This window comes from Aethalodelphis obliquidens, unplaced genomic scaffold (genome assembly GCF_003676395.1).
Source record: "Aethalodelphis obliquidens isolate GAN/ISIS:26980383/991018 unplaced genomic scaffold, ASM367639v1 scaffold4, whole genome shotgun sequence".
Taxonomy (NCBI): Eukaryota; Metazoa; Chordata; class Mammalia; order Artiodactyla; family Delphinidae; genus Aethalodelphis; species Aethalodelphis obliquidens.
This window is the reverse complement of record NW_020837948.1, coordinates 6,836,101-6,848,963: the sequence shown is the minus strand read 5'-3', so window position 1 is coordinate 6,848,963 and position 12,863 is coordinate 6,836,101. Positions and strand designations below refer to the sequence as shown.

The window sequence follows — 12,863 nt, the reverse complement described above, 5'->3', positions numbered from 1 at the left end:
CCCCACCTCCTTCTCCTTCCCTCCTTCCTCGTGCTCCCTCAACACCCACTGACGCGCTCCCCCCACTGCCCCTTGGAGCAGGGTCCTACTTATGAATCTATCACCTCCTTTGCCGGGACCCTGTGATTTGTGTTGCGTGGTGGGCCTCCAGCTAGGGCTTCCCATCCTCTCATGTGGGGCCCTCTGTGGGACTGTGTGAGCCCTAAAACACATAATCATCAATTTGTGCGTTCCTCTAAGAAATGAACGGAACACCTCCAATAAGCAAAGAATAGAAAGACAGATCGCATTTCCCCACTCATAAGGACGTCCAAGACAGTGGGAGGACACGCAAGCTAACAAGAAGTTGTAACAGAGGGAGGATGCTGCTCCTGCTAGAAGTTCTGATGGCACCTTGGGGCTTATGCCGGAAATCCCCTGGGCCCTATAGGTTTATGTCAGTTAAAGTGTGAACCTAGAAATCCTTGGTGATGAGCTCCTGGCCAGGTCGTCTTTTCCAGCCCACAGCACACCCCTCAAGCTTTGTGGGGTGGTGATGAAGAAGGAGGTCCCTTCAAGGCCATCCCTGGGTGAGGGTGGTAGAAATTAGAAAGAAAACATAGCACAGTGGCTAAGAGTTTGGGCTTTCAGTGTGGACAAGGCCCTACCTGGATGATCTGTCCCTACACCTCTTGGATGTCTCTCCCCTTCTGCACTCTGCTCCAACAACCCCAGTCCCCTTTTTGATCCCCAAAAGTGCCAGGAGACCTCTCACACCAGGGTCTTTGCATCTGCTATTTATTCCGCTGGGATGCTCGTGCCCCGGATATTCAAATGCCTCCCTCCCTGACCTCCCAGCCTCCTTCAGGCCTTTGCTCAAAAGTCACTTATCATGTTAGATGTTCTCACTAACTTCTTTCCCTGTCTTCCTCTTCTCTGGCACTTGTCACCACCTAAGACACCTCACCTCCTGTTTACTGTCTCCCCCATAAGTCTGTATGCTCCACGAGGGCAGGAACCCTGTCTGTTTGTGCACTGCTGTATCCCCAGTGCCCAGAGCAGACCCGACTCATAGGAAGTGTATGTTCTTTGGATGAATGGATGAAAGGGTTCAAGCAGGAGAGCACGTGGTCAGAGTTACAACCCTCTTGGAGGGTTCACTCTTAAAGCCACATGGAAGGTGGGTTTGAAGAAATATCTGACCAGGAGCTGGGAGAACAACTAGGGGGCCTGTGAAGAGTCAGAGGGACAGGGGCTGGACCAGGAAGACTGATGGATACCCATGTAGGAGGGATGTAGTAAGACCAGCCTGGAAAGTGCCACCTGGACTTGGCATTTACAAGGATACGGTGTTCTTAATGGGGACAAGAGCCAGGCGCAGGCCTTGGTGGGCAGAGCTCCAGGGAACTGGGAAAGTGGAGGCAGCCAGCGCAGGCAAGGCTTCAGGTGCCTGGGAGAGAAGGAGGGGAGAGGTGAAATGGTACCTTGAGGGATGCTGGGACGAAGCCAGCTCTTTAGGCTGTAGGGTGAAAGAGTGTGAGCCTATCAGTGGACACAGAGAAGGAGGGGCTGGAATGAGAGGGAGTGGGTGCTGGGAAACAACAGGGAACATTGTGGGGGGCCTCGGAGACTGCAACCTGTTTCCATAACTGAAATCAGTGCAGTGGGAGACTTTCTCAGCTCAGTAACTTATTAGCAATTTTTAATTACTGGAATGTATTTAGAGTGTGGTGGTTCTGTGAAGCACACCACACGTGCTGAACTGACAGCACTCTTGTGTACTTGCAGGGTGCTCATGTCAGGACACTGTCTTGCATAAAACCTAGAGGAAATACCCAGAGGGGACACATGTTTAAGTCATGTTTCTTGATCCTGGAAGCAGATACTATAAATGGGATGACTGCGACCCGAGGGCCACTGTGCTGGAAAGCTCTTGGTGATGGACTGATGCCGGCAGAACCTATGGAGGAGGCTGCAAGAAGGAGACGGTCCGTGAAGACTTCCATTGGTCCTTGAGATCTTGGGGTGTCTCTGGCTACAGCAGCCCCACACAGTGGCCCAGACAGTGGGGGTACTGGGGACTAGACCCCGACCTTCTTTTGGCTGTTAATTCCATGATGTCAGGTCTGGCATCCTGATCATACTGGTACCCTCAGGTCCTGCACAGCCTTGGCACCCAGTGGACATCCAACAATGTCTATCTCTTCAGCAAGTGGTGTTGGGAAGGCTGGACAGCTGCATGTAAATCAATGAAGCTAGAACACACCCTCACATCATATATAAAAATAAACTCAAAATGGCTTAAAGACTGAAATATAAGACATGACACCATAAAGCTCCTAGAAGAGAACACAGACAAAACATTCTCTGACATAAACTGCATCAATGTTTTCTTTGGTCAGTCTCCCAAGGCAATAGAAATAAAAACAAAAATAAACAAATGGGACCTAATCAAACTTATAAGCTTTTGCACAGCAAAGGAAACCATAAACAAAATGAAAAGACAACCTATGGACTGGGAGGAAATATTTGCAAATGATGCGACCGACAACGGTTTAATTTCCAAAGTATACAAACAGCTCCTACAATTCAATAATGAAAAAACAAACAATCCAGTTGAAAAATGGGCAGAAGACCTAAATAGTCATTTCTCCAAAAAAGACATATAGATATTCAATAGGCACATGAAAAGATGCTCATCATCTCTAATTATTAGAGAAATGCAAATCAAAACTACAGTGAGGTACCACCTCACACAAGTCAGAATGGCCGTCATTAAAAAGCCTACAAATAACAAATGCTGGAGAGGGTGTGGAGAAAAGGGGACCCTCCTGCACTGTTGGTGGGAATGTAAATTGGTGTAGCCACTATGGAGAACAGTATGGAGGTTCCTCAAAAACTGAAAATAGAATTGTCATATGATCCAGCAATCCCATTCCTGGGCACGTATCCAGGCAAAACTATAATTCAAAAAGATACATGCACCCCTATGTTCATAGCAGCACTATTTACAATAGCCAAGACATGGAAACAACCTAAATGTCCATTGACAGGTGAATGTATAAAGAAGATGTGGTACATATATACAATGGAATACTACTCAGCCATAAAAAGGAATGAAATAATGCCATTTGCAGCGACATGGATGCAACTAGAGATCATCACACTAAGTGAAATAAGTCAGAAAGAGAAAGACAAATACCGTATTTCACTTATATGTGGAATCTAAAATACTACACAAATGAGTATCTATGAAACAGAAACAGATCCACAAATATAGAGAACAGACTTGTGGTTGCCAAGGGGGCGTGGGGGTAGGGGAGGGAAGGACTGGGAGTTTGGGATTAGCAGATGCAAACTAGTATATACATGATGGATGAACAACAAGGTCCTACTGTATAGCACAGGGAACTATATTAAATATCCTCTGATAAACCATAATGGAAAAGAATATGAAAAAGAATATACAGATGTATAACTGAGTCACTTTGCTGTACACATAACATTGTAAATCAACTAAACTTCAATAAAATTAAAAAAAAAACCAATATCTCTGAAGAGAGACAGCTTGGTGGCAAATGGCCACATCCCCCTGTGTGGAGCTCAAAGTGAAGGACAGGAAGGGTACAGAGAGATTCCTTTGCAAGGGCTGGGGAAGCAGCAGCATCCTTTGGACAGAATGCAGGTGGGACCAGGAGTTGAAGGACAATTGGAAGAAACTGGAAACAGGTAGGGGGGCTGGAGAGAAAGTAGAGGCCAACGCCCAGAGGCCAGAGCAAGCTAGCAGTGGGCATGCCCCAGAGGCTCTGTGGCTTCGTCTCCAGCCTCCTCTGGCAGCTCTGGGAGATGCTGCGTTTCCCACTCCTTCCTTAGGGGAGAGGAAGTGGTCTGGCGCTCTGGTGTGCAGAGGCCCTGTGGGTTCGGGGTGACTGAGCCAGCTCTCCCGGAGAAGCTCCCAGATGGGCCTCTTGCTGACCTGCATAGCAGGGAGGCCCGGCCCAGCAGCAGAGGCCTTTCCCACTGACCATGGCTCCTGAGTCCTCCCTCCACAAATTCTCCTGGGGGCAAAGGATAAAGCAGTCGCATCTGCTGTGAACATGCCTTGCTGGGACCGAATTAAAAAGAGCCCTGAAGCTGGGGGTGATTATGAAGGGTGGGCTGTAGCGACAGAGCCTGTGGAACTTGGGGCAGGTACTCGTCCTCTCCGGGCCTCCGGGTTCCCATCTGGGAAACGGGAAAGCTGGACTATCTTATCTGACACTCAGTCAGCTTGAGTTCAAATTACCTAGGTTGGCACACAGCCTCACTCTTACCCACTTGTCTGCATTCACTTGTAGTCTCCGTCACCATCCCCCACCCCACCGCCCCCCGCACCCAGGACCTGCATCTGAATCACCTGCTCTGTCCCGTCTGCACCCTAGGATGCCCTCACTCAGCTTTCAAGATTCACCTCAAATGTCTCTTCTCCAGCTCCCTCCCCAGACATTCCCCTTCTCATCCTCTGGTGGACCAATCCCTCCCTCAGGCTCAACTGACAGTTCCTGAGGCCCTTTCAGGCATTCCAGAAACTTCCTCTAGACCTGGAATCAAGAGCTCTTGGTTCTTCTCTTCCATCTCTACTAGCTCACGGGGTGAACTTGGATGACTCACTGCATCTCTTTTCAAAAAGCAAGGCCGACTTATAGGGCAGGAATAGAGATGCAGGTGTAGAGAACAGGTATGTGGACACGGGGTGGGTGGGGAAGGGGAGGGGAGGGCGGGATGAACTGGGAGATTAGGTTTGACATAAATACACTACCATATGTAAAATAGAAAGCTACTGAGAACCTGCTGTATAGCTCAGGGAGCTCAGCTCGGCGCTCTGGGATGACCTAGATGGGGGGTAAAGTGGGCGAGGGAGGTCGAAGAGGGAGGGGATGTAGGTGTGCATATAGCTGGTTTACTTCATTGTACAGCAGAAACTAACACAACATTGTAAAACGGTTTTACTCTAATTAAAAAAAAAAAACAAGGTAGTTGGAGAAGCTGATAGAAGTTTGATCATTTGGAGGTCAAATTCCAGTCATTCGTTAAATACACGTGGAGGACAAATGTTCTTCTCTCCCCTTGTTCACAGAACATCCACACGCCTGACCTCTAAGCCCATATCCAGCGTGGTCACATGTGGGCAGGGTTCTTACAGCCTCCTGCGTCTGCCTCTCGACTGTGCCCTGATGTCTGCAACGACAACACCGTCCTCTGGAGTGCTGTGATACTGCTTAGAGAAGAGCGCTCATGATGTGACTGGCACTGCTCATTTTACGCTCACGACACCATGAGGTAGGCGCTATCATCATTCCCATCTTACAGACGCAGTGAGTGAGACAGAGCTTATGTGTCTTCTCCAAGGCGGTGTGGAACGGCCCCACGGCTGACTTAAAGCCGGTGCCTTTGGTCCTGTGCCACCTGCTCCCTCAGCATGGGCCTCTCCGCAGGCCCCAGCACCTCCCTGCTGTAGGGACCGCTCCAGCAGCGTGAAGCCAAATCCCCTAGGATGCCTGCCACCACCAACACGGCCCTGCGCCCGCTGCTCCCACACCGTGGGACGCTGAGCCTCTCGGGCTGGGTCGATACAGCTGGGAATGTGAGTAGCTCTCCCTGGCAGGGCAGAGGAGACTTGTCGAAGTGTGGGAATGCCCTGGAGGCATGGGACTCAATTTATGTTTCTAAAGCAGTAAGATGTGAAGTAACAACAACAACTAAATACCCAAAAGAAGTCTTTGGCAGCAAGATCTATCTGCTCTGCTAACTTGTAACAGATGTTTGGGTTTTTATTCCTGTGTTTAGTAACACTTAAGAAGAAAAGGTTTATTAGTGAGCCTATAGCATGTTTAATTTTTAAAATAAAAAGCGGCAACTATTTTCTCTGATTTCATAAGCCTGGGAACTCCCCTCAGAAGCACCAAAGCGTACCTACAAATTCCATGCAGGATAAGGAAGCTTAATGGTCTGTTTAGAACTGAAACCCTAACAGGCTTCTTTCTTCCATAATTTCATGGTTTGTTGGGAAAACTGCCCAACTATGACACTATCATCTGGGATAATACAAGCCAGGAGTGGTGAGTGATAGCTGAGTGGCAAGCCTGTCTTCTCCAACAGTGTAGGAGATAAAGCGTGAATTCAGAACTGAGTCAGAAAAATCATTTTAAAAGTATACAAATAGGAATGCCATGTCACAAGATAACTTTTAAGACACAAACTCTAGAAGAAGTTAAAGGTACAGAGAAATCCACCTACTATCTTGGTGTTCACTGGTAATATTTGGTACCGAGAACAAATGTGGCTCTAATTTTGCCCCAAGGAGAAGGAGAGACAGTATCCCACCTCCCTTGTCCCCCTGACTTTCAGCGAGTGAGACCCTGCTTGGGACGTCAGGACTGCTGGTATGGAAGCTGCCAACACCCGCTGAAGCAAGGCTGCTGAGTTCAGTTTTGATTTTCTCACCAGCTAATGATCCCTAAATGATGTTGTATTTCATTCTGTATTCACACAGTATCCCATTGCCATGGCAACGGGAATGTGATACCACAAGTTTTCTTGTACATGGGCTTTGAATGCTGCGTCTCCTCCCTGGCAGAGGGGTTAGTGTCATGTCCCCAGGCGGTACCCCTGAGAACACCCTCCGCACCCCAGTGAGGGCTCAGGGGCTCTGGTGGCAGAGCGAGTGCTCTGAACTGCGGCGGCCTCGCCTAGGAACCCACCACCACGTCCCCATCCCCCTTGCTCTACGTGCTCCAACTCCATAAGGACGGTCCTAATATAGTGACTTCTGGGGGCAGAGAAAGCCCCAGAGAGTAAAGTCATAACTTCTCTTTGTAAAGCTGGAAGGAAAAGACAGTGAAACATCATGATTTTAGAATTTTTGTTTGCATGGGAAAAAGGTGTTTTTAAGTTTCCTGGATCAACAACTCCCTGGAAATTCGGGATCATCAATGGAGCTCAAGATGGCATTAAATACTCTGCTGCCATCTTGGGGTGAGGACTGAAGGAAGCTGTCCTTTATACCCACCAGGCTTTTTCCCAAGAATCTCATCCTGCCTGCCCCCCAGCCCTCTGTCAATCCATTACGCCCTGCTCCCCGTTGGAGCCATTGTTCTGGTGAAGGTGAAGAAGTGCGCTCCCAAAGCACCCTCCTAGGCCTGGCTGCCTCCGTGCCCTCCAAGGCCCTGGGACCAGTGAACAGATCTCTACTGCTTGCTGGGCATTCCCTATGGAAACGCTAGAGAAGGAGAGGCTGGCTGGCCTCCTGCCTAGGAACTGGAGCTGATGCTGAACCAGAGGCAGTGAAGGCTTCTCCATGGGGTCCAGACCCATGGGGCCAGGGCTGCAGACGGGGGAGCCCTAGCCCCAGGTGGGCATCTCCAGGATAGCCTGAGGGCCTGACTCTCAGCACGTTCCTCTCCCACTCTCCATCTACCAGCAAGCCATCCGGGCCAAAGACCTGCTGGTCAGAGCCCTTGTTCCTGCCTCTGCATTCCCCTCACAGCTTGTGCACCTCTCTGCTCCAGGCCTGAGGCCACACTGAATTAGATAAATGATGACAACAGGTGTCATTAATACCCGAAACGTGTAACACACCCGGCCCACGCTAAGTGGTCTCTCTGCTGCATCTCCTTTACTTTTCTCCACGGAGCAGGTGGGAACTGCCAACAGCCCCTTTTTACAGCTGAGGAAAAGGCCCAGAGAGGCGGAGTCATGCACCCAAGGTCACAGAACTGGGCTGCAACCCCAGGTCCCTCTGGGACTTTGTAGGTACCCCTTTCCACCGAAAAGGGATCTTTTGCAGAGCGGCTCTGTCTGCCTCTCAAGTGGGTGGGAATTCACAAAATTGGTGAAAAACCCAACGAATCAGAAGGATTTGGTGAATAAATTCAATCAGCACGAAGCAGAGGCAAGACCTAATCTGCCTGCCCCTCCCGCACGCTCTCCAGCTCTCCCCCAGCATCCCTCACCGTGGCAGGTTTTGTGGTGGGTGATTTTCCCTCACGTGACATAAGAAATGCTGTTTGAATAACCGATGGTGAGGGAGGTTGTGCACGCTCTGATGCAGAAATAAAAACCTTTAGAAAGATGCAAGTTGGGGGATACTGGAAACCGAAGAATGGAACATCAGTCTATAAAATTCAACATGGCCAATAAGGCTGGATGGAGCAAGTGGTCAAGTGTTTTAGCGCTCACGGCTGCTGAGGCATCGGCAGGCCTGGGCTGGGCAGGGCTTCCAGGCCTCGGACATTTTTCCTGGGCTCATTTTGTCTTGATTCCACATTGGGCCTCATGATTTCTAAAGCACGTCAGCATTCGTGTCATAAGCATGGCCATGAAAGGGTCCAAGACTTCCCATCACAAGATAAACTCAACTTTCCAGAGACCCGCCTGCTCCAGGACCCCACTGCCAGGGCCCGTGGACGAGGTGGGAAAGCTGCCCTTTCTCAGGGTGCAGAAGGCCCACAGACCTGGACTCCTCCACTGTGAATCCTCCTGCCACATGGTCCTGGCGCCTGTGCAAGTGAGACCACAGCTCTGCCCTTCCCTCTGGGCACCCAGGCTCCCAGCTGTGACCACACAGAAGCCCTTTTCTGTCAGTGTCACCAGCACTCTGCAGCGGGGCTCCATCCAGGCTTTCTCCTCCCCTCCCGGCCCTGCCCCACAGCACGTCTCGGACCTCGTGCAGCCCCACGTGGGCTCCCCACCTCCAGCGTCCCCCGGCTCGGGCCAGTGGGCCTGTCCCCACCTGCCCAAGTGCCGCTTCTCCCGTCTCACATCGTCTGATTTATTCACGTGCGGCCATTTGGGTTCAGCATCACCAATATTCCTACAGGCTGTGGCACGCACCGTTCATTGGGGCCACGTGAACACGGGAATTTGCGGTCTAGCTCTCATATGCTTGAGCATCTGTGAGTTGTTGATGTCTTGGTGCAAGGCCCTGAGCCACGTGCTGAGACTATATTCGTGCCCCAAGAGCCACGGGCTCTGCCCTTGAGGCTCTTACCATCCACTGGGAGCTGGCACTGCCCCTCTCACTCAAGCCCAGCAGAGGGCATGAACCCTTTGGCCCCAACTCCACGGACACCTTCTGAAGTCCTTGCAGGGCCTTCCTCATCTTACTCAGAGGTGTTCTGGACAGGCCAGGTGACCGCTCTAGGCCAGAGCTGGAGTGCCCACCATACTGGGAACCACTGGACTGCGGGGTCCATCCGGCCACATTCTACACACAGCATGGTCTCCTGATTCACGAGACACTGTCCGGAGGGGCCAACGCGCTCTCTGCCGCCACCTGGCAGGGCCCACCCTACGCAAGAGACCTGGGCAGTGCCTACCCTGTGCAAGAGACCTGGGCGGTGCCTTTCGGCCTGGTTCCTACTGGACACATGCTCTGCACCAGCCCAGGGCTTAGTGGGCCTCCCTGGCTTCTGATCTCCCAGGGCCTTCCTCTAAGGCAGGGGCCTCTGGAGGTGGACACAAATGAACACGCATCTCTGAAATGCTGCTGCTGCTACGTTGTTAAGACTCTTTCCTCTTTCTCTTTTTTTTAAAACACATTTAACCTGTAAGACGCAGCACCCAGGTCATCTGTCAGAAAGGCATTAGCAAATCCATGACACAACCTACGAGCATAGAAGCAGGGAGCCGTCTTCCTACCTTTAAGGAAACAGTCCTTGCTGTGGACGATGGCAATCTTCTTCCCCAGCAGGCAGGCAGCACGGTGGAGCTCACAGTGGTTTTCGTAAACCCTCCCGTCGGAGCCACACACGGGCACGTAGCTGGGACTGCAGGCCTCCAGGCACCGGCACTCGGGCTCCCCCGTCTCCCTGCTGAGCGCGCACCTGCTCCCGTGGCTGCAGAACTTCTTCCTGCAGGAGGCCGGCAGCCCACGGTGGCCGGAAAGCCCTGCCGGCACACAAACACAGAAGGTCAGCCGTGAGCACGCGGGGGTGTGTGGCACGGCCCACCTGGGTGGCTCTTTCAGGCTGTGGTGAGCAGAGGCTGTGAAGCTCAGGCCTGGGGGCTCGGGAGCCCCATGGAGCCCCTGCCTCTCTGGCGGGGGTGCTACCAGCAGTGCCCTGCCATGTAGAACCCAGGTTTTTTGGCTGGCTCTTGCCAAACATCTCAGACACAACCCCTGCCCATCCTGGAAGGGAGGAGTAAACAGAGGGCCACACGGAGCTGGCAAAGTACCGATGGACCCTGCTGACTGAGCGGAGGAGGGCTTTCCAAGGGACAGAGGGCTTGAGCCAAGGCTCCCGTAACCACAGTGCAAGGAGCACTTGCCTGTCTCTGGGAGGAGATGGTGTGGGGTGGGGGGATAAGGGTAGCAAGGCGTGGTTCTGCCTTATAGACTCAGACAGCCAAGCAGAGGCATTTTGGTCTGATATGTTAGGGACTGGGGAGCCGTGGTGGGGTCTAGGAAGTAAGGAGAAAATGGTACTCTTCTTTTTTTTTTTTTTTTTTTGCGGTACGTGGGCCTCTCACTGTTGGGGCCTCTCCCGTTGTGGAGCACAGGCTCCGGACACGCAGGCTCAGCGGCCATGGCTCCTGGGCCCAACCGCTCCACGGCACGCGGGATCTTCCCAGACCGGGGCACGAACCCGTGTCCCCTGCATCGGCAGGCGGACTCTCAACCACTGCGCCACCAGGGAAGCCCGAAAATGGTACTCTTAAGTTTCAGGATCGGGGGGCAGCCAAGGCAGGAAGGCCAAAAGTTGACCTATTCCTCTGAGGAGAATACAGTTCTCTAGGACACAACAGCAGTGGTGGCACCAGCAGCCTTTGTCCACGGCTCAGTCCTTTCTAGCACAATCCTGCAGCCACGGGCAAGAAGGCTGAGACCATGGAAACAGCAGCTGCTGTGTTCCTTCGGGTCTCACACTTGCCACGTTGTTGTGTATCTCCTGCACCCAACACATGCCCATAGTGAGCGCAGGCCGTGATGTCTAGAGCTCACACAGCAAAGCAGCAGGACAGCTGGTAGAGTGGCTTATTGCTGAAAAGGTACACTTACATGGAGGGCCAAATAAGCATCTACCACCAACGTGACACTCCTCCAGAGAGTCCAGAAAACTGGATGATTGCCACGTGGCATTAATGGCAACAGATAGCAACTTGAGAATTATAAAGGGCTATCAAGACGCAAATAATTAAAACATGAATGCAGATTTTATGGCCACAGAAGTTTTTGCTTTTAAGTTTTAATTAAATCTTCTTCAAAATATTGGCAAGACAGAATGGCCTGGGCCGTCAAGACTGAACTTTCAGCCTCAAGTCCTACCCCATGGGATTAACATGCCTAAGGAAAAAAAAAAAAACCTTGTTTTTGGTTGAGTCTGTTTTTCATCATTATAGATTTGAAAAGAAAAAGTCAGTTATCGGTAGATTAACTGCTTGATTCAATAACTCATTTAAATTCCTCCAGCCTTGGCAAGCTGAGAAATATTGACTTTTTCTTGAATCATAATAAACTAGAAGGTCAAAATATCTCTGAGCAGTATAAAAGTGCAGATTGTAAGTGGGCGTGGGAATCTCCTTTAGCCACCTGGCTAACTGTTGGCGTGTCACCGCGAAGGCTAGGTGGCATTCACCGGCCCCAGCGTGCACCCTACTGTCAAGGCTGACAGGCAGCAGGGAGCCAAGGCACTCGGCAGTGGGAGGCTCTGGGCCGGAGGCCCTTCACCCAGGGTGCTTATGGCTGCTTTGCCACGGAGTGTGTTTGATTAGTATGATTCTCCTGGGTTATTGGAAAATGGGTTATCCTGGAGAGCACCAGAGGCTATTGGAAGAAACTAACCAGCTCTAAAAATATCAGCCTTTGTTCTTTCCCACAAAGTACTGCCACTGTATCACTATTTTAATAAACTGCCTTGTGGGATGAGAAGGATACCCACTAGCCACCCCATTTTGAAGAAACAAAGCCCAACCTTCCGAGCCTCTGGTCTTTCAGTTCCTGCTTTGGTGCTTTTGCCCCGGCTGTGCTACCTGTCCAGACTGGGCTCTCTCTGGTACATCAGCTCCAATGCACCCTTGGGGTCCACTTCCTCCACCAGGTGCCTGCTGCCACCTCCAGTCCGAGGGCCCCTCTCTGAACCCCCTGACCCTGAGAGGGTCTGCCCCACTCTCTGGCCTCAGGATGCCCCACGGGTGCAGGGCCTTTGTTTTCTTGAGCCTGCCCCTCACTCAGAATTTAAAAAACACAATAGTTTTCAAAGCTGTTCTCCCTAACTGTTTCGGTGCTTAACCCCCAGGCTAGAAGCTGGGATGGGAAGGTGGAAAGGGCCCCCGCATGTAGTGACTGTTCAGGGGTGTGCCTCCCTTGCCGCCTCCACGTGGGGAGCTGGAGGGATAGAGGCATGAAGGGGAGGCAACTGTCCGTAGAGGTGGGCCTCCTCTGGGGTAAAGGGGACTAGAAACAGGAGTGGCAGTGCAGCGAGGCCCTTCAGAGACCACCTAATCCAGGGCAGGCATCAAAGGAAGGCCAGTGAGCTGTGGACGGGGGTGGGGAGAATCCTCTCTACCTGATCCTATCCCCTCTGAGATGCCCACATGCCCAGGCTGCATCCAACACCTCTGAGGACCAGCGCTGCACGTGGCGCTTCCGACGCCCAGGTTTGATCATCCTGCAGGTGTGGCTCCGAGCGCCTCCCCCACGCTGTGCTCTGAGGGGTCAGTGTTAAGAAAACAGTTGTGCCAACCTGTGCTCATCCAAGTGGCCAAGAACACTCAGGTTCTCTCTGACATGGAAATGGGCTGTTGGCAAATATTTGATTCCTAATTATTTGCAATTAAGACAAAAGTACCTTGAAAGCCCTGCACCTGCCCTTCCCAGTCTGTGGCCAGTAGGCCCCCTGAACAAG

At 51.6% G+C, this 12,863-nt stretch overlaps 1 protein-coding gene across 1 annotated transcript in view; it reads right to left on the bottom strand.

Annotated features, from left to right (window-relative positions):
• FSTL4 (follistatin like 4) overlaps window positions 1-12,863 on the bottom strand; it is a 437,526-nt gene that overhangs the window by 232,157 nt on the left and 192,506 nt on the right. The window contains exon 4 of the mRNA XM_027097696.1: window positions 9,658-9,906. Within this exon, the coding sequence (XP_026953497.1) occupies window positions 9,658-9,906 (249 nt within the window). The remainder of the gene's footprint in view (window positions 1-9,657; window positions 9,907-12,863) is intronic.